The sequence below is a fragment of the Podarcis cretensis genome, assembly GCF_951804945.1.
Source record: "Podarcis cretensis genome assembly, chromosome: Z".
Classification (NCBI taxonomy): domain Eukaryota; kingdom Metazoa; phylum Chordata; class Lepidosauria; order Squamata; family Lacertidae; genus Podarcis; species Podarcis cretensis.
In genome coordinates, this window is record NC_137184.1 from 12,770,292 (window position 1) to 12,792,044 (window position 21,753).

The 21,753-nt window shown below is 45.7% G+C and overlaps 1 protein-coding gene across 6 annotated transcripts in view; it reads right to left on the bottom strand.

Moving 5' to 3' along the window:
* PNPLA7 (patatin like domain 7, lysophospholipase) overlaps positions 1-21,753 on the bottom strand; it is a 106,576-nt gene that overhangs the window by 71,305 nt on the left and 13,518 nt on the right. For 4 of the 6 annotated variants that reach the window (XM_079961555.1, XM_079961554.1, XM_079961553.1 and 1 more), the window contains exons 1-16: positions 21,461-21,622; positions 17,964-18,035; positions 15,961-16,048; positions 14,864-14,946; positions 12,643-12,731; positions 12,367-12,507; positions 11,566-11,725; positions 10,658-10,738; positions 8,534-8,662; positions 7,500-7,580; positions 5,718-5,859; positions 4,770-4,847; positions 3,700-3,806; positions 2,399-2,557; positions 1,349-1,426; positions 214-419 (exon numbers count right to left, since the gene is read on the bottom strand). In XM_079961555.1, coding sequence (XP_079817681.1) covers positions 214-419; positions 1,349-1,426; positions 2,399-2,557; positions 3,700-3,806; positions 4,770-4,847; positions 5,718-5,859; positions 7,500-7,580; positions 8,534-8,662; positions 10,658-10,738; positions 11,566-11,725; positions 12,367-12,507; positions 12,643-12,731; positions 14,864-14,946; positions 15,961-16,048; positions 17,964-18,035; positions 21,461-21,496 — 1,730 coding nt within the window. In that variant the 5' untranslated portion in view covers positions 21,497-21,622. Of the gene's footprint in view, positions 1-213; positions 420-1,348; positions 1,427-2,398; positions 2,558-3,699; positions 3,807-4,769; positions 4,848-5,717; positions 5,860-7,499; positions 7,581-8,533; positions 8,663-10,657; positions 10,739-11,565; positions 11,726-12,366; positions 12,508-12,642; positions 12,732-14,863; positions 14,947-15,960; positions 16,049-17,963; positions 18,036-21,460; positions 21,623-21,753 lie in introns of those variants that run through there. The other 2 variants (XM_079961557.1, XM_079961556.1) reach the window with 2 other exon arrangements.

The window sequence follows — 21,753 nt, forward strand, 5'->3', positions numbered from 1 at the left end:
GCCATTGTGATACCCTCAAGATGCTACAGGCATCTCAGCTCCCATCATCCCCAACCCTGTTCATGCTGGCTGGGACTGATGGGAGTTGCAGTCTTAAGCATCAGGAGGGCACTGGCCTAGAGGTATGATTCATTCAACCAAGGCTTAGAATTCCTAGCTTCCTCCAGCAATACTTGCAAACACATCAAAGGAGATGGGGGGGGGAGGGCTCACTCATAGAAGTGCGACTTGGAGATGGCCAGGAAGCTGCAATCACGATTGGCCTTGATGGTGAAGATGAGGGGCTCTCCCGTAAGGGCAGCCAGCTGCCCCACCAGCTCCCCAGGGTGGGTGATGAACAGGCAGGTCTCCTCCTCTGAGTCAATCTTCCGCTGATAGACATGAAGCATTCCTGAGATCACAAATCGGATGTTGACATCCTGCAAGGGCAGAAGCAGAGTCTGTTCCTCTGTATCAGGTACCACCTGTTTCTATGTTTGCAAAGTCAAAGCCAGGGGTGGATTATATGGGGGAAGTGGGAGTTGCAGTCCAGCAACACCTAGAGGGCTAAAGGTTACCCGATATCTATTCTAAGAGTTGAAGAGCCATAGCTCCGTGAAGAAGTGCAAGTTTTGCATGCTGAAGGACTCAGGTAGCCCCAACATTTCCACACAGAGCTGGGGAAAGACTCAGTGCCTCAAACTGTAGAGAGCTGCTGCCAGTCAGTATAAACAGAACTGAGCTAGATGGACCAATGCTCTGGCTCGAGATGAGCCAGCCTAAGAGGTTCTTATGTAAAATACAGGACTGTGAGGACTAAATTCTTACTTCAACTTTAGGCCAAGGCCCACAGCTGAAGTAAATTCTTACTTCAACTTTAGGCCAAGGCCCATAGCATCTGCCTTACACACAGATATTCCAAGGTTCAACCCCCAGCATCTCCAGGTCAGTCTGGGAAAAGACTCCCTGCCTCAAACCATGGAGAGCTGCTGCTGGTCAGTGTAAACAACACTGAGCTAGATGGTCTGACCATATACAAGGCAGCTTCTTATGTACTTTGGAAAACAGTCAGAGCATAGTAGTGGAGTATCTGCTTTCCAAGCAAAAGGTCCAGTTCCCACCGTCTCTCCATTAAAAGGACCAGGAGGCAGCAGACGGAAATCCCTTTCTCTTCCCAAGACCCTGGAGAGCGGCCACGTGTCAGAGTAGCAAATACCAAGCAAGACGGGGCAGCGATGTGATCTGGTTGAATGGAGCTTCATGTGGCTGCATAGTGGCAACTCAGAATGAACCCTAGAGATCAGAGAAGGTGAAGCTCCCCACAAGCCCTGTTTTGACTCACATAGGAAAGTGGCATGCAGGGACTCACCTGGTCACCTTGCCTCGACACCACTGTCCCAGCGGTAACCTGATGCAGGGTCACTTTCCCATGCAAAAGGCAGGGGTCCTAAGTGGGTGAGAAAAGAGACACACACAGTCAAATTGAAAGCTGGAAAATCAAACGTGATGTGGAGAGGTAACAACATCCTGGCTAGTAAAGTTCCCAAGATGTCCTGGTTGCTCACTGTGGTGTGTGGACTTGGATTAAAATAATCTATTTGTCATATAGAAGAAGTGGGGGGAAACACCCACATTCAACATTCCTAGGCACTAAATTTTAATCTGGGGTTGTTGCAGACAGTGCCATTAAAAGCCATAGCAAATTGAGTAAGTTCTGGGTGCTGGCTCAGATAGTGACAGGGAGTGATGCAACACTGGGCACAAAGGCCCCGCTCCGTTCTCCTCACTGATGGCAAACACAGCTGTGCTGATATTCCACCATGCATTGCTCTCCTGCTGTGACCCACACATTGGATCAGGCCATGACCCACTAGTGGGTCCCAATCCACCAGTTGAAGACCACTGCAAATTCCCTCTTATGCAGGCAAAAAAACCCCACATCTGTGCAGAGACTGAAGTATCAGCAGGCTTGGAGGAAAACCCCAGAGTTTGTAGGTAATACTTTAAAAAGTCATTGGGTAGGGGAAGAAGAAACGACTCAAAGCATGTCAGTGAGGACTGAGCATGCTCAGTGGCAAAGAATGCTGACTGTGTGTTGCTGGAGGAAGGGAAGGAATGGAGTATATTGGAAAAGGGCATGAAAAAGCTGAAACCCTGAACATTTTATTGCAGGTCATGTTTCTTACAAAGTTTCAAAAAGTGATTGAAGGATGAAGCATGGCAAATCCTACATTTCTTGGAGGTTGAAAAGATCTTCTCCCCGCTTTGTTTAAATCATTACTAAAGCCACTTTTTGACAAAGCTCATTTCCCCATCCAGCAGAGGTTGGATAAACATTTTCTCCATGGCTGCACTCAGGACTGCCTTTCATTACAGTGTGGAATTATGCAAACCCAGTTTGGCCCTCCCCATGACTCACATCCAACTTCATCAAGGTTAAAAGGTCCATCTTGGCAGCTTCTAAGATGGCCTCAGACTGCTTCCTGGCACTGGGCTCCTGGGCTGAGAGGTGGTCCTGTGTATAGTGGAAGATGGCCGAGGGCATTTCTGTCACCGTCACCGTCTTCTTCAAAATGGACTTAAAGAAGCAGAAACACCAGAGGTTAAATTTTCCATGCTGTGCTGAATACCACCTGGCACACTGTGGCCACATAAGCCAAAAACCCTGCATGGGACTTCTTAGCAACTGCTTCATTCCTTAACCTTCACTTCCCCCATTACATGTAAACCCCCAAAAGAATGCTTAATGTAGGGCTGCCATATGTCCGGATTTTCCCAGACATTACCAGGAATTGATATCTGGGGGGAATTTCTGAAGGGTGGCACTTTGTCCTGGGTCTTAGGCAAGTCAACTTTCATGATGGTTTTTACTTTTTGAAATACAGTGGTACCTTGGTTCTCAAATGCCTTGATTCTCAAACACCTTGGTTCTCAAACACCTTGGTTCTCAAACACCGAAAACCCAGAAGTAAGTGTTCCAGTTTTCGAATGTTTTTCAGAAGCCGAACATCTGATGCAGCTGTCAGCTATTGTTTCTGGGGCCCCTGCACCATTCAGAAGCCGTGCCTTGGTTTTCAAACATTTCAGAAGTTGAACTGACTTCCAGAACGGATTAAGATCAAGAACCAAGGTACCACTGTATGGCGACCCTACTTAATGGCAAAAGGATTCAATCTTTCTTTCACTCAATCCAATTCAAGAGGCAATAATAATAATAATAATAATAATAATAATAATAATAATAATAATAATAATTTATTATTTATACCCCGCCCATCTGGCTGGGTTTCCCCAGCCACTCTCGGCGGCTTCCAACTGAATATTAAAAACAGTACAGCATCAAACATGAAAAACTTCCCTAAAGAGGGCTGCCTTCAGTTGTCTTTTAAAAGTAGAATAGTTGTTTATTGCTTCAGCAATTTCTCACCAAACACTGTGAAGGCCACATAGGGACTGGCTCTTTCCAGTCGGAGCAAAAACAGAGGGCAGCTTAATGGGTATACTATTGTTATGGCTGCGTGATTTACTGATATATCATCCAAAACCGGTTTGAATTCCATACTGTGATATCAGTTTCATAATTTTTGACCTGGCAATATATTGTGAATCATGATATGTGTGTGTGCTATGCAAAAATCATGATGCAGGAAAAACTGTAAAGCTAGCTAATGCCTCTACAGGAGGAGGAGGAGGAGGAGGAGGAAGGCTCAGAAAATCTACCTTGCATGTGACATTGCTGGAAAGCACTTCTGAAGAGGAGGAAGAAGAGGCAACTCTGGCTCTCTCGTAGGCCATGTCCAAGTCCAGCTTGCTGCTAGTCAAGCTTCCTGCAGAGGGAAGATAGAGGGAAGACATCACCCTCTACAGCAGTGGTTCCCAAACTTTTTCTGGCCACAACCCCCTAGATTCCATAGACCATCCCCAGTGCCCCATACCCTGTTCAGTGCCCCCCTGCCTCTTAGTGCCCCCTAGGTAAACCCACTACCACCCAGGGGCAGTACTGCCCACTTTGGGAACTCTGGCTCTACAGAATCTTGGCCCACCCTGTTAAAGGCTGTGGCAGTGGTTTTAGGATCAATTTGGTCTCAGAAGAGAGGCCCACATTGGCTCTGCCCACCATGACATTGGGTTCACTTCAGCACATATGGCAGATCAGTGATAAGGTGGTCATGTTCTGGGATGAAGTATTCAAAGAAATTGGAGAGATAACTGGACAGAACGTGGTAAAAGGTCCAGAGTTGGCAGCACTTAATCTTAACCAAGGAGACAATATGAAACTTCATTGACCATCTATTATGAACAGCCAGGCTACTGATAGCCAATTATTGTAAATCCTTAGAGGGTGAAGCATTGGCTGCAAGGTATATATATTTAAAAATCTGGCAATTAACGCTGATAGAAAAATTAACCACTAAACTGAAAATAGCAAGGGATGAAACTAAAAGGCACATTGTTTGTGAACTGGTAGATTTTTATTATGCTCATTGCAAAAAAGGAGAAGGTGGGGCTCCTCCGCACTGCAAAGGTCTTTGGTTGCTGTGATTCTATGTGGGAACTGGAACTGCCATGAACCTAGAAATGTGACAAATTAAGCAATTTGAACTCCTATACAAGCCAACCTCAAATCTACAGAAAATGTGTATATTTTGTTCTATACTGTATCTTGTTGCTTAGCAATGTGACAAAATGTAAAATCTTAATTCTTTAAAAGGAAGTGAACTTAGGGGGCATTCAGTGCCATGGTGAAGCTCCTCACACTCACTGTTTCCCCCTCAATGGTTCACACTCACCTTCAGAATATCCAGAGGATGATGTCAAGGACAAGCTCCTTTTGAGAGGGTTCTCAGATATGGAAGGCCTCCCTGCATCTGCGATACAGAACACAACAACAGACAATATAGTAACAAGTTGCTTTTTGCCCGGCTTCCATGGTCAGCTGTGTGGGCTTGATGCGCAGGTGCACTGAGGAAAGGGAGGGAACTAAGAGTCACATGCGGAGCCCCTGCCAAAGCACAGTTCTCGGAAGGTGCCCAATGATGCCTATCCTTGGCTCCACCCTTCCCTAGTCTACGGTGGAAGCACACTCCCAGGGCCTGCTCCTAAATAGAATGGTTTTAACTGCTACCACTGAGGAATTGGAACATTTTTCAGCCTGAGGGTCATATTACCTTCTGGGGAAAACTTCTGAGGGCCACATGCCAGCAGTGGGTAGGGCCAGAGACAAAGTGGGCAGAACAACAACTGTCAATTTTACCTTTTTATAGTAGGCTAGTTTCTACACACACAATCTGTTCTCTAGCCAGGCAAACAAGAGGCATTATCAGAGCCAGGAGTGCCAGCTTAGCCCTGTGACTGTGGGTACCCGAGGCTGTGGGTGCCACACAGCATGCATGGCCCTGGCACTGAAATTTGTGGGTGTTCAGCCCCGTCATGGGGAAATTTGTGGGTGCTCTGGCAACCAAGTCCCCAGGAAGTTGACACTTTATCATCAGAGCTCAAGGACACATTGCAGCTCAAGGAGGGCATGAAGGAAGGCTGGTGAAGAGGGGTGGCATGAGGGGAGGAGCCTGACCTGAAGAGAGTCCTGAGGGGCAGATAAAGAGGCTTGAATGGCCCCAGGCTCCAAGCCTAAGGTTCCACACCCCCAGTTAAGAAAGGAGTATTTGCTGACACAGAGCTGAAAAACCATGTCCCACAAGGTTGTTCCCAAGAGCAATTCCCACTTAGGTAATCCTTACCCGTCTCTACAGAACCTGTTTTCTCCAGCTTCTCCACCCGGTCCTCCTCCGACAGATTGGACACCTGCCTCTTCACTGCTCTGCCAGCATTTGCACCAGAGGTCACACTCGCAACTGACACCAGTGGGATGGCCTGGCTCTCCTATTAGGGGCAGAATGCAGAGACCCAAGAAGGTACCATTCAGCTCAGGAAGCATCACAGTCCAAGAGCTTAGGGATAGAGCACCTGCTTTGCATGTAGAAGGTTCCAAGCTCAATCCCTGGAGAGAGACTCCTGGTCTGAAACACCATAGAGCTGCTGCTCCTGGTGGTCAGTATAGACATTATTGCACCTAACGGACTCTTGTGCTGTGTTCCTAAACTCAATGCTACTACTGAAAACTATTATGGAAAATGTATCTCCTCATCTCACATCAGTAGGATGTCCCACAGGCGTTGATGGCCTGTGCTCAGAGGAATGGGTGTCTACATCACTCTCTGGGCTAAGCAGCAGATTCAGCCAAAGCTACTGTAACACAAATTGGGGGGTGGGAGTCTCTCGTGGGCCAGGGTCCCTTGGAGGTAATCTGCTTGCTGGTGATGGAGGGGGAACCACAGCCTTCTCTCTCTCTCTCTCTCTCTCTCTCTCTCTCTCTCTCTCTCTCTCTCTTCTCTCTCCCCCTCACCTGCCCTGCCCAATTTGCTGCCAGGGGAAGAGGCAAATCATTCTTGCCAGGGGTCTGAAATGATTGCTTGAAGTGGAGCTTTTCTCCACTTGCATGAAACTAGGCCAAGGAGAGGAGCACATGCAGAAGGTATGCCACCCCTGGATTAAAGGAATATAGGAGTCATCATGGGCTCTGTAGCTCACTAATGGAAGAAAATGGCTCATTAACACTTCCTATGGCACCTTTTTCCTAGCACAAGTCTCTACATTGGTTTGTTGCTTGCATTTGAGTTTCACCCCCAGTGAGTTGGGAAACATAAGGGGGGACATGACCGGCATTTCCTAAAAGCACATGTCATATGAAATGTAAAGTTGCATTCTTCCTTAGGATGCCAGAACCTGGCATCATCAGACAATGAAATTGTTTGGTAGCAGGTTCTGGATGGACAAGACAAAGGACTTATTCACACAAGGAAGAATTAATCTATGGAACTCACAGCCACAAGAATTCAAGATGATCATGGGCTTGAGGACCAAGAAAAATTCATGTAGTATTCAGTTGCCAGGGTGCAAAACTGAGAATGGTTGTTGCTTTCCTGCACTGCTTGTGGACTTCTCAGAGGCTTCCTGCTGACCATTGCAGGAAGTAGAATGCTGGATGAGCTGGAACATTGCTCTGATCCAGCAAGGCTCTTCTTATTTCCTTAACATCCTCTGGGTGGTGGTGATGATACTATTTTATCCCCATAGAAGCTTTGTGAAGTAGACTAGGTAGAGAAATAAGGTCTTCAGGGTCACACAGTGATTAGAACCCAAGTCTCTTCCACCTGAGTCTAACACTAATTCTAAGAACAGGTTCCAAGTTTGCATCTTATCCTCCCCACCCACCCCTAGCCCCGATTTTCTTTTTGCATTGTGTATTTTAAAATGCAAGTTTGTGGGCAGGCACAGTCTTGACTGCACTTATTTTAGGCAAGTTTTTTCAGGAGCTGGTTTGACATAAAAATGCTTTAAACAAACAAATAACAACCTCTGAATCATGCTGGGTCTCAGTACAAAAAATGAGACTAAGCTGGTGTTTGCCTAAGTGGAAGTATATAATTCTCTTTGCTTCTAAATGAGCAGTCTTCACTTACAGAGCTGAAGAGTTCAGTAGTCAGTCCAAGGTAGTTGTGCAACGCCAGGAAGGTCACTCTTTGAAGCCTCACCATGATTATCTAAGAGCAGGAGGATCAGGTACAGACAAATGGTTAGCCACACCTGGACTCAAGGAGAACCCTCACTATAGTTAGGTTCAAAGTCTGTTCCTGGAGAGAGGAATTGAGATGGATGCTCAGAAGAGCACAGGGAAATTTTCATATCTCACCTCCCTGCCCCCAAGAGGAAAAGGGGACAGAACTTCCCAAGGAACTTGCCGTACTTTTCCGTGTATAAGACGATGGTTTTTTACTTTAAAATAATCTTCAAAATTGGGGCTTGTCTTATACACGGATAGTGCAGAGTGGGGATGGGTGAATGGTTGCAGCCACGAGCAGAAGGTTGTCAGCGGCAATTGGGTGGATGATTTGTGGCTGCGGCAAGGGCTGCTTTGGATAGGCTGCTGCTTTGGCAATTGGGTTGGTGATTAGTGGCTGCAGCAAGGGCTGCTGTGGATTGGCTTCTGCTGTGGCAATTGTGCATGTGTTTGCCGGCTGTTGGTGGCGATCGGGCAGACCCTTAGCGTGCAACTCTGTGCAACCCTCCCCCCAAAAGCCTCAACAACTCTGGGCAACCCTCCCCCCCCCCCGCAAAGTTGAACAACCCTGGGCCATCTCCCCCCATTTCCTTAAATTGGAGTCCCCAAAAACAGGGGGTGTCTTATACATGGGGGCATCTTATACACAGAAAAATAGAGTACATCTTTGTGTCGTTGCCTCCAATCGGGACACCTATGGCAGACACCCTGCCTCACTCTCAGGCCATTTCCACACCCATTGTTCTAAAGCAGGTGTGGAAAACCTGTGGCCTTTCAAATGTTAGTAAAGTACAATTCCCATCACCCCTGGCTACTGGCTATGTTTGCTGGGGTTGATGAGAGCAGCAATTAAGCAACAATGATGGGAAGGCCAAAGATTCCCCATACCTGCCCTAAAGCTAAGAGGACTCCCTCCCGTAACAGCACCAGCCTCACCTGTACAACTCTAACAAGGGTCTCAGGATATTTCTGGAAGACGTCCTGGAATGCATTGGCTGGGAGGCGCAAGATCGTCGAAGGCATCGCCGCCCGAGCAGAAACTGTTTTATATGGGGCAGGATGACCCTAACAAGCAAGACATTTCATATAAAAGTTTATGCCTTGCCCTTCCAGGAATTTGAGAGAACTCTAATTAAAATGAAGTATTCCCTTAACGAGTATTCCACTTAACACTTTGGTAAATCTGGGAAACAGGTTCAGTACCATTTAAATCAAATGTTAACAATAAATATTTATGCAGTAATTTTGTATTTTTATTTATTGCAAAAATGTACATGCTGCTTAATTGTAAATAAAACATTTACAAATAACATAAAATATACATTACAATTATTGACAAAAAGGAAATACAGTGGAACCTCTATTTGCGACCATAATCCATTCCGGAGGTCTGTCCAGAGGTCGAAACGGGTCACTGGGCGAGGCGCCGTTGTGCGCAGGTGGCGATTGCCCGCTTCTGTGCATGTGTGAACGGCAATCGCCACTCCTGCGCATACGCGAATAGCAATCAGTCCAGTGCAACTGGACTTAACGGTCAGAGTTCCCTTTGCCTTTAATTGTTGTTATCATAATTATCATTATTGAAGGGGAGGGGTCGTAGCTCAGTGGTACAGGTTCTGCTTTGCATGCAGAAGGTCCCAGGTTCAATCCCCAATGGGATCTCCAGATAGGGCTGGGAAATGCCCTTGCCTGAAACTCTAGAGGGCTGCCACCAGTCCATGTGGAGTTTATGTATTGAGGAATGAATTTTGAAAGCTGGTGTTGTGCAATGGTCAGAGTGTCAGAATAGGACCTGGGATATACAGGGCTGTTGTGGGGATTAAATGAGGAGGGAGAGAACCACGTGTACCACCTTGAGATTCTTGGAGGGAAAAGATGGGATATAAATGCCATAAAGAAACAAACAAACTTTTTAAATAGTTTGTTTTCTTGTGTATGTTAAATTAAGGAAGTTTTAGTGCCCCCAATGGAATTGTTATCATGTATTTTAATTGATACCATAGATTTTTTTTTAAAAAAAAACCTGCTTAGAAGGCATTTTGGTATATAAACAGTATATAAATTAATAAGGAACAGAATAACAATACAAATAATAGCAACATCCCTTCCCCAACCCAAAAACTGTAATCAGCGGGCACTACTTGAAAGCAACTTCCTTTGTACTTATTAGTAAACCCTCTCTCCTTTCTCTCACTATCATCAGACCTTCCTAACATCTAACCCCTGAATCCCCTAGCATCACACCCCACACCAAGAAAAAAACTCTCTTCACAGCACATTCTTCCTACAGCTAGTGGAGGGAAACAAAAAGTAATCCAGCTGAGTAATCCTGCTCAGCTCCCAACTGGCTGATCGATTCTTAATTGCAGAAGGTTTTTGTTGTTGTTGTTTTTAAAGCACAACCCAGGGCAGGAACTTGGGAGGCTTAGTTTTTAAGCCCTGCTGGCAGCTCCAAAGGGAGAAAGAGGCGAAAGACTCTGGCTTGCAGAGGGCTGCTTAGAGTAATGAACTTATCTTAAACACACCAGGCAGACATTTGGGCTATGTGATGTAGTCTGGAAGAGCATCACTTGCCTATGGTGAATACAGGCTTGCTTTGTGGCAAATTTATGAGGGGAAAATGCAAACAATTAAAGAAACTGGGTACATGTTCTCCCTTTCAAGTCGAAAAGGAGCCACAAATGACCCAATGACTACATCTAGGCAAGAAAAATTCAGCTGTCTAACATTTTTTGCAAATTAACACACAAAGTCAAAATAAACCTCCTAAGTGATCTAGGAGGAGGAGGAGGAGGAAGAAAAAAAGGGGGGATTTTACAAGCCTAAAGTTCACTCACAAACACACCCCTCTCTAGTCTCCATGCAAGCAAATGAAAAGCATGATCAGGCAAAGGCACTCAAGGAGAGGGTAACACAAGGCTGGTGAGGGATGTGGCCTGAAACAGTCCCCAGAACCAGAGAGATTTAGAAGGCCATATTCACCTCCTGGGCCTATAGTTCCCCACCTTTGTATCAAAGGATAAAGACATCAAAGAGCCAGAGTCATAGGCTTTGGCTTACCGTGATGACATCCAATATGCTGAGGAGGCTGTGGACACTGTCTCCCGCCAAGACTTCTTTGACCACCACCTCTGTACCATCCTATTGTGGGGGGGGGGGGGGGAGAATAATGAGACCACATTTCAGCTACATAATTACAAGCTAAGTTCAAAGACCTCTGTGTGTGTCTCTGGGAGTGACTGGCCTTGAAAAGCAAGTAATAAAAAAGCAGAAGAAATAAGGCAGACACAAACTCTGTGTCTGAGGCAACTTTCAACACAAAGCTCAGCTTGGCATACGCTTATGGGACTGGCTCCCACCACCCACACGCTGCAGGATCTAGGAGGCATAACCACCACCCCAAGGATGGGAAGACGCCTCATTCTTATTAGTCTTTGCCAAAAGCTATATAATGAAGGTGCCAGGTACATCTCTGTGGGAAGGCTGCCACAGAGAATACCCTCTTGCAGGCCAAAGCTAAGGGAGTAATCTCTGTTGATCTTATCACCCGAGAGGGTCTGTATGGAAGAAAGCGGCCTTTTAGGTATTTGGGGCCTGAGTCATTTAGGGCTTTAAACACTAACCTACATACCTTGAATTGGGCCTGGAAATGAACTAGCAACCAGTGCAGCTGGTTTTAAAGCCCTTTTAAAACAAGGGTTATATGAGATCTAAACCAAGACAGGCAGAACTTTGGTAGCTACCGATTATACAGCCAGCGGGCCTCTCAACAGAAAAATTAGAAGTTTCTTTACACTAGGTCAAAGCATGCCTCCACCTGCCACAGCCCAGTAGTGTCTACTCTGACTCTGCCAAGCAAAGAGGGGACTTTGTTATTATTTGCTCCTTATCTTATATGCTTTACTGCTCGATACTGTGTTAACTGGCAGTTTGGCCATGTATGTTGAGGACCTGTCAGCTATCCTTACACTTTCTTGGATGCAGACTTCCAGCTTTCCATCCTGCACCACGTAGATGCTGTTGTCCAGCTGCCCCGGGCGGAAGATGTACTCCCCTTCGTGCAGCTGGACAAAAACCATATGCTTGCAGAGCTCCAGGAAGAGAGGCTTCTCAAAATGGCCAAGGACCCTGCAGGGAAAAAGATGAGAAGGAGCTTGCGCACCAGACATCCTGCTCCTGGCCTAAAACAGCAATGAGTCCATAGAGGGGGAAACTCACTGCTACAGGAGGTTGCCGCAGCTGCTACTTTGAAAGTACAGGTGGTGACCATTTTGCATATTGGCGAGTGACGGCCAATGTGTGCACTATTTTTAACCCCCAGAAGGGGGCAGGGACAGTACAGGGCAGGGAAGGGTGGGGCAGGCTTGCACATGCTTTACCAACATGTGTGATGACCCAAATCGCAACCCCTGTGCAAACAGAGAGTTGCCTGTAACAGGGGCAACAGCAGAAGGATTCACTGGCAGACTCTATTAGTTTAAGTTAGAGAGCAACCCAAAGCCTATTTTTAAAAGGAGAAAACCAAATGCAAGGGGTTAAGATGCAGACATTGCTGCCACTGTGCCTCACTAATGAACCTCTTAGAGGGGCTGGCCTGCTCATTGCTAGTAAGCATGGCAAGCTGGTTATACGGTCCCGGTGTGTCAATCCTTATTCTCCTCAAACTGAGGACATGTCAAATCCAATCTTTCTGCAAACTCTTTAATGGTAGGGAAGTTGCTTCTCTTCAGCCCCCACCAGCCCAGTTCTCTCATCACGTTTGCCCTTACCTGACATTTTTAAGCATGTAAAGGACTTCGGAGGGCAAGTGGGAATTCTTCACGTCAAACTCCGTTAAATCTGCCTCGAGCAGAGAGGGTGGAGGCTCCTTCGGCTGCAGGGTGGGGGACTCCTTCTTGAACCGCAGGATCCTATAGGGAATAAAGCAGAACTGGTTCACCTCACAACAAGGCCATCGGGGGAAAGAGGTCCCTGTTGAGGTCCCTTCATTTTCTTCCTCCCCATTTAAACTCACACAACCCACAGGTCCCTGCATCCCCCAATACCTCTTGGCCAAGGACAATACTTTGGCCCTCTTCCGCATCCGCTGCCGAGGGACAGTGTTTCCAACCAGAGAGTTTGGTAGAGTTGTAACCTGGAAAGGAAGAAATGTTTCCTGAAGGAAAGAGATCTCAACCCACAGAGGAACATACAGGAAAAAGGCAACCAACCCGTGGGATTTTACCACAGGTTCTATTCAGTGTTAGTTTCAATAAATCTACCCTAAGTAGGTCTAACTAAGATCCATTCATTTTAATGTGTCTACCACAAGTAGAACTTAATTGGAGTCAACCCCAAGGCATTAGAGCCTCTGCTTGTCCCTGGTACAACCAAAGGACTGAAACAATGGTGGTAAGCAAAAAACAGAAAACAGGACATTTCCTTGATCTAAAGTTCCAGACAGAGAAATGCATGCAACTCAATTCTACTCAGAGTAGACTCACTAAAAGGAATGGACCTAACTGAGATATGCAAAACCTGGTCCAAGTTATAACAGAAAGAGGAAAAAGGAGATGGCAGAAAACTGCAGAAAGAAGAGATGGTGGAGCAAACTGGAAGAATGAACATAGGAAGCTGCCAGACTACCGGTAGAGCTTGCTCAGTATTGTGTATACAGTGGTGCCTCGCAAGACGAAATTAATCCGTTCCGTGAGGCTCTTCGTATAGTGGTTTTTTCATCTTGCGAAGCAAGCCCATTGACAGCTTAGTGGATTAGCGCTATTAGCGGTTTAGCGGCTTTTAGCAATCAGCTGTTAAGCGGCTTATCAGCAGATCAGCTGATAAGCGGCTTAGCGCCTTAGGAAAGGGGGGGGAAGGGGGAAAAACCTGCAGGAACTCGCAAGACATTTTCGTCTTGCGAAGCAAGCCCATAGGGAAATTCGTTTTGCGAAGCGCCTCCAAAACGGAAAACCCTTTCGTCTAGCGGGTTTTCCGTCTTGCGAGGCGTTCGTCTTGCGGGGCACCACTGTACTGACTTGGCAACAACTCCCCAGGGTTTCGGGCAGGAAGTCTTATCCAAATCCTAGCTGGAGATGCCGCTAAGGATTGAACTGGGGCCCCATGCATGCAAGGTAGATGCTCTGCCACTGAGGTACAGCCCTTCTTCAAAGAATGAGAAGCCCAGCGACGGAATGGTAAAAGTTTTATAGCTGTGATAATTCAAGAAATAACTCCCTGGTGAATGCTGTGGCTGCTGGGAGTTGTAATCCAAAACCTCTGGAGAGTACCAGGCTGACCAAGGTTGATTAAGGCATTATATTTGCAGTGTGTTTGATTTTGACATGTTCCTCCCAATGCTCTCTATCCATGGCTTTGGAAGCATAACTGAGTTTCCAGTATTACAGGACATTTCTCCTTCATGTGTATTATTGATAGATGATATTTCAGCAGCATGTTGGCAAACCGTTACCTGCGAAGGGGGTCCTTTCACAACCAAGGGCATCTGCTTGGAACTGCAACAATGGCAATATAGTGAGCACCATCTATTGGAGTGCCATGTGTAGTGCAAATGAAAGCAGGCTGCCATGGCAAATCTACTAACCTATTTTCCCAGGCTCATTCTGCCCTAATAAAAAAAGATCTACCAATAGAAACACTGATGTGGATTTCAGAAGCGCTTCATGGTTGACTGCTGAGCTCCCAGATTTAACAACTTGGGGGATTTAGTAGTTGAAGCAGCCGTCATTCCCTCTAGCTGCCAATTTGAGTTCCATCACATTCTGCATTCAGAGGGCCTGGAAACTCATGGGAATCCCAGGGATACATGTCTGTGCACGATCCTCCTGTATTCTCCCCTGTGCCACTGTATGTGTGCAATCAGATTAATAATGTTGCTGGTTACTTAGCAACTACAAACTCCCTCCTTCATAATTCTAAGAGTTCTCTGTGATGCTTTCCCTAGTTAAGTTACAAGGGCTGAACATAAACTCAAAAGACTCTCCCCACCCTCCTTTCAGAGGTGTCCGACAGAAAAGCACTTTACAGGGCTGGGTGCTAGACTGTTTGCAGAAGTATTATAGCAGAGTCAATGGAGAGCAAAGTGCAATTCACCAGGACAGCACACAGACACAAAGCCAATCTTTCAGCATTTTTTTACCTCTAGAAGAGATATGGGGCAGGGACAGAAACATGCATGATGAACCCAGCCAAGGCCAGTCCCATGTCAAGACAAGAGCATCATCAGTCTGAGCTTGCTGTTAGCCTCCAGCTGGTCACCAGCAACCTTACCTTGCGCATGATCTTGCGGCCGTAGAACATGACTTTGTCTCTCTTACGGAACCTGTACTGAGGCACATGTGGCTGAGGTTGCTCTGAAAGAGAGAAGGCTCATCATCCTGTAGTCCCTTTGTGAAGAGTGAGAGCCTAAAACACACAAGCACAGCTTGCCCACTTACCCCTGTACAGCTAAGCCACTGCCCTTGATGGAGAGAAATGTCAGGCCAATACACTCTAACCCCTCCCCCTGGGGCAGAACGTTGGGAGGCCCATTTATGTTTTGAGATGTTTGTAGGCTCCAACATTTGGGGGGGGGGCCTTCTGACAAGATGCCCTCAATAGACATCCTCCTCACCACTGTCATTACCGCCTATTTGCTTGCTTATTTCCTCTGGACCCAATTCATAAAACTGCCAAGATGGAGAGACCAAGGCACATGGAGGGTGCTGTTTCCTCGCTCTTGTCACCACCTACATGCTCAGAAAAGGGCAGGTAAACAGGTGCCATCAGCAAAGCAAAGAGGCAGGAGGACCAGCATGGAGGAGTCATGAGCCAAGCTCCAGGTGCCCAATGAGGCCAGACCCTACCACCACGTTTCCAGAGTTTATGATGAAAGCTCACTTCCAGGGCATGCTCCTAATAGGATGGTTTCTAATGCTACCACCAGAGGTATGAACCCCAAATCCCAGCAGCCCCAGCCAGGATGGCTAAGGGTCAGGGATGATGGGAGTTGTAGTTCAACAACATCTGGAGGGCTACAAATTCCCCACCCCTATTTTTTATCTTAAAGGGAGAGTAGATAAGAAGACAAGAAAGTAAGAAGTAGTATGCTGTTTGCTTTTTTAAGTTACCCCTATAGTAAGAATTCACAGCATGTTTTTGTTAGCTGCACATCTTGAATAGATAAAAAGCACTGGAGGGGAACACTGAAACCTCCTCTGGCCTGAAGAGAAGCTGGACTCAATCCCACACTTACTCAACAAGTGGGTGGTGGAGCTCCGTGCTTTATTGACATGATCTTTTGAGCATTAATATGGGATGACACTGCACACGAACCCCCCAAATTCTATGACAGCACGTCAGCTCTCAACCAAAGTGATCCAACTTACTTGATTGCTTCACCTTCCTGTAAACAAAATACACAACGATCCCAATGAGCAGCAGGGCAACTGTTGCACCAATGATTATTCCAGTTAACTGTGGGAAGAAGAGACAAGGGGAGTCTTAGGCATTGACATTCTTCTCCACCTAAGCCCTTTCTTCAAGCCGTACTAGGAACACAACGTTTCTGGGGAGGAAAACATCTGTTGCAGCTGGCAAAGTCAACCAAACAACTAATTATTATTTGTTCCATTTATTTAAAGTGTGATTTCTAAACCATCCTTCATCAAGAGAGGTGCCAGGGTTATTTACACATCTGTCTTTCTAAAACATGGTGGATAACATTTTTCATCCAGAGGGTTGCATTCCCTATTGGGCAACCTTCTGGAGATCAAATGCCAGTGACATGCAACACTTAGGCCATTATTGGATACAACCCTATATTTATTGTTTTGTCATCTTGAGTTTTGCGGTTCCCCTCTAAATACCATTTCATAACTGACTGTCAGAATTGACTGTGCTGTTGTGCTTTTGTGAGTGTGACAAGTTTCAGCCATCCTCCTCAGCCTTGAAACTGGAGGGCAGGGCAGGGGTGTTGGTTTACTCAGGACAGGAAAAAAGAAGCACTCCTTCACACAGTGTGAAATTATGGCCTTCATAACCACAGGTTGCCAGTTTGAGATAGCTTTAAGAGGGGACAGAGAATTTTTCTCTCCTCTCATAACACTATAACTCGTGGACATCCAATAAAGATGAATGTTAGGACATTCTGGGTAGATACAAGAAAGTACTTCTTTGTGCAATGTATAATTAAACTATGAAGTGTGCTCCTGCTGGAGGCAGCAAAGGCCACAAACTTGGATGGCTTTAAAAAAGGCTTGGACAAATTCATGGAGGATAATTCTATCAATGGCTACTAGCCATAGTAGGTATGTTCTGCCTTCCATGGTAAGAGGCAGTATGCTTCTGAACACTGAACAGCAGAAGGTGAGATTGCTCTTTTCCTCAGGTCCTGCTTGTGGGATTTCCCACAGGCATCTGGCTGGCCACTGGAAGAACAGGATGCTGGACTAGACAGACCAATGGCCTATTCCGGCTGCAGACTCATGTAATGTTCTTAAGATTAGACATATTTAGCCAAGATGGTTGTGTGTCACCACCATGATCAGAAGCAGTATGCCTCTAAATATTTATGATTGGGGTACACTGCAGCAGGAGGGCACTGCTACCCATATGCTGCTTGCAGGCTTCCCACAGGCATCTGAACACCATGAGAATAGAATCCTGACCTAATGGGCCTTTGGTCTGATCCAGCAATTTTCTTAGGTTAGTTCTGAATGTGATTCAGGGGACTGTCCCTGACCCTGTGCTACATTTTGAAAGCCCCAGCTTGAAGGCCGCACACAAGCCTCCTCTTGGTAGAATGTCATGACTTAAATGTTTTGAGTTGGCCACCAAGCCCAGTTACAATGTGGGCCACAAAAAAAAGAGTAAGCTATAACACTCCTCAGCTTTCCCACAAAAGAACTTCTGATTAGGTTACCATAGTAAAGGCTGGTCCATTAGAGCAAATGAGGCACAGCCTCATGAACCTCAGTCTACCCAGACAGCCCTCATGTGTCCTGCCTTCTTACTTACAACCAGTCCAGGGGATGGCACTGCCTGTCAGCTATCTCATCCTCCTAAGTCTCGGTGTTGCCCTTTTAGAACCAATTCAGAACGAGAAGGACAAAACTAGAATTGGCTGGTTCTGTGTCTCATTGGCTCTGGCTCCACCTACTATTGGGCTCCTTTCCTTCTGCTCTTCCAGTTCCAATGGGCACCACCCACCACTACACCACTGAGGAGACACAAAAGCAACATAGCTACCTTAATACGTAAGATGGCATGAAAAATGGGGAGTGCAAGACACTGCATAAAAGAAATCTGAAGCCAGATCAAAACCCAGTTAAGCTCTTTGGTGCCTTTCAGAAGCATCCAAATTAAACAAACACACAGGCTCAAACGTTACCATAGTAGTCTGCATTCGATCTTGTACGAACTGAAGAACTTGTGTTCTTAGGTCTAAACTTGAGGAGTTGACCTAAAGGACAAGAACACCAAGGGTATAACACAGATTGAAGGCAACAGCTCCCCATCCCCCAGAGATGTGTCTAAATGAGAGTTTACAAAGCACATGTTGGCCGAGCTCTCTAGTTAAAGAGAACTAGAGCCATTCCCTGAGATTAAAAGAATCCAAGTAGTTGGAAAATCAGACCCTGTGCTAATGCTTTCATAGTTGCTTTAATGTTGTGTTAGGGAGGGAGAGAAGGGAACCATCTGCCTTAAATGATGTTGTCCCCCTCTCATGCTGGAGCCAGGATGGAGAAAAAAAAAATGATGGCTGGTACTCAGCTGTCTTGGAGTTTAGAACAGTCACTGTGGTATTATTATTATTATGCTATGATCTATACCAAGGATGCCTCATAAAAAATGAAGAAGTGATTGGATTCTGGAACAAGGAGGTCAGCGAGTTTAAGATGTTCTCTCCTTCCCTTCCAGCATGGAGACCTGGGACAAGGTCTACATAGCTATTTTGGACCCACCCAAAGACTTGGTACAAATTAGCATGGTAAATACACACACTAACCCTCAATGTGTATAGTACTAAACACAGAGTGAATAGCTTCAAGTTGTTCATCTAAAAGATGGCAAACAGCAGGTGGGGGGTGGGAGAAAAGCCTCAATATTTTATATATCAGGATGTTTATTTAAAAACCAAATATTCCTCAAACAGTAACTTGGATCTAAAAGATAACACTCAGAAAACACACTCACACCATTAGGTTCATTCATTTGTATGTTTTATTATCATACAATATCACCTCTGTGCATGGCACTTTATTAAATGTGAGATATCAGGTCCCTGCCCTAAAGGGCTTACAAATCTGTAAAGTCACACAAAGAAGACAACAGAGGCAAGGGGGGAGGGGAAAATGGAAGCAGCGTTGAACCAAGGAAGAATAGGCAATTATTCCAGTTACATGTATACGAGGGAAGAATAAGCAAATATTGAAGTTACACGCACTTAGGTTTAGCAAGCATAAGACATAGTATTTACTAGTAGGTAAATACCAAATTATTCACAGAAGAAGTGGGTTTTGAGGAGGAATATGAAAAAGGTAAGAGATTGGCCAGTCAGAGGCATTCTCAAAGACAATTCCAAAGAGCACTAAAGGGGCAAGTACAGTTTTTTGAGTAACATGAGTAAGCAAACCATCAGTAAGCAAAGTTATGAGTTCCACTTTCTTGGATGGCAAGACATTCTGGCCATCACACCAAGACAGTTAGAAAGCAAACTTCAGTTTTAGGTTCATATGTGATACACATCAGAAGCAGGTTCATACAGCATAGTGGGAGCATTTTCAGTGTAAACAAAAGTAGTCCCTAACAGATGAAATATGGGACATTTGACATATTAAAATACAAGACCAAAAAGATTAGGATCATCTGAAAGGTGGGTGGAAGCAAGAGGGGAACAAGAACCAAATTAGGGGTATCAACAGTGGAACTAATAAGCAAGGGATGGCGAAGCTGTGGCCCTCCAATTATGCTGGGCCTATTGCCCACATCATCCCTGACCACTGGCCATACTGATAGGGGCTAGTGGGAGTTAAGAGGTTAACAACATCTGGAGAACCACAGGTTCCCTATCCCTGCTCTAAGACACCTAGACAGCAGAAATGCCTCTGGACAGTATTCAGATGTGAGAATGGAAGACAGGGGTTACTCTCTATGCTCTCACAATGGTGAATGGGCAGCCAAGTGTGGGTGCCTCAGGATAAGTGATATAATTGCAAATGAATTGGTATATTAAGCAGTGTTATAGAAATAAACAACAACTCCCTGGGAAGTGACAACTTTCTGGCTGTATGAGATCCAAATTTCAACTAGAACACCAGCTTTCTTCTAACAGAGACCATACAAATGCCTTCAATGACGTTCACAAGCAAGGATTGAATGCAATATTCTCCCCAGGATCAAGTACTCTGAGTTGAACTACTCCACATTAGACCATCATGAAACATGGACATTTATTTAGCAATCATGGCTAATGGCAGCTGATAGAGCCACCCTTTAAGGCCCTAAGAGAATCATGAATCAGATTTAAAGTCCACAGAGACATGAAAAGCTTCCTTACACCAGGTCAGGCCATCTGTCCACCCAGCTCGGTGGTGCCTACACCAAGTGGCAACAGATCTCTGGGGTTTCAGACCAAAGGCTTTCTCAGCCTAACTAGAAATTCCAATGACTGAACCTAAGACCTTCTGCATACAAACAACAAGGTTGTAACTAGCCACTCAGAGTGAACCCACTGAAATCAATATTAGTCATGCCCATCAATTTCAATGAACCTATTCTGAACAGAAGCAATATTGGATATAACACACATTCTATAGCACTAAGTTAGGGCGCTTGCCTCCAGGAAAATCTTAAAGGAGGACCTGATGGTAACTTCCTTTCCTGCTTCTCTTCAATAACTTGCATTAAGTAGCACACAGCCTCTGAATTTGAAAACTGTATACCATAGTATAGTAAGCCTGCAACTTACATAAGAGTTCGTTCCAGCGATCTCACCTAAAGCCAAAATTGTATACTGTTTTGGGTTCAGTGGCAGGTGGGATTGCCAAAGTCATTTTTCGCGGAACCCCATGCCCTTTTCAAAAAAATTTTTTGCCACATATGTAAAGCTGAGACTGCCTGGTTGGCATTGATCCATAGCAGGGCCTTCTCTGTGGCAGTTCCCCATTTGTGGAATGCCCTCTGTGGTGAGGTGGATCTGTCTCCCTTGTACCTAACTTTCAGGAGGAGTTTAAAATATGTGCAAAAATGCCTATGGCTGAGTGATACTATGCCTGAATGATGTTATTCATAGCAACCCAAACATAACTAGTTCAGAGAGTGTTTTTAACTGTTTTTAGAATGTTTAATTGCTTATATAATAGGCTGATGTGTCTGTCACCATGGACTCCTTGAAAGGAAGGGAATGATATCTGCCTTTTAACATCATGGTTTTCAATTATCTTTTCAATGCTTTTAAACAGTCATTTTAAATGTTTTACTGGTAATAATATTGTTTTACTACAAACAAATATTGTGAAATAAGCAGGATATAAATGGAACAACAACAACGTAACTTCCATGAGTAGTGATCTCCCCTCACCTTTCAGCCAACAAACACATGCACACTTTATCCCCACAACAACCCTGTGAGGTAGGCTAAAAGAGAACGACTGGCCAAAGGAAACCCAATTGAGCGGCTACTGCTGAGTGAGGATTTGAACGCAGATTTTCCCCAGTCCAACGCTCCTACATAACAACCACCAAAACCTCGACGACGGCTGCCCCCCTCCGCTCTCTCAAGGGAGCCCTTTAAAGCCGTGCGGGTGCGGGGGGGGGGGGGAGAAAGCCTGGGAAGGGAAACGAAGCGCGTACAAGGGCGCCGCGCTGAGGGAGGAGGCCACGTACCTGCGGAGGGGAGGAGCAGATGTCATCGCTCTCCATGGCGGGTCTCCACAGGCAGCCAAAGCAGCCTCCGGGGAGGGGAGAATGGAAAGGTGGGGGGTAAAAGGGGAGGAGGCGCTAACGGTTCTTTTCCCTGAGGAGAGAGCCCTGCGGGCGGGGGCGGTGTCAAGGGGCAAAGTTCACAGCGGAGGTCAAGTGGGGTTACTTCCGTTTGGGGGTTTTAACGTCATTTCCGTCCAGAAAGTTTCGTACTACACTAGTTACTTTCCCAAGCTTGTGCGCTCTCTGACATTTTT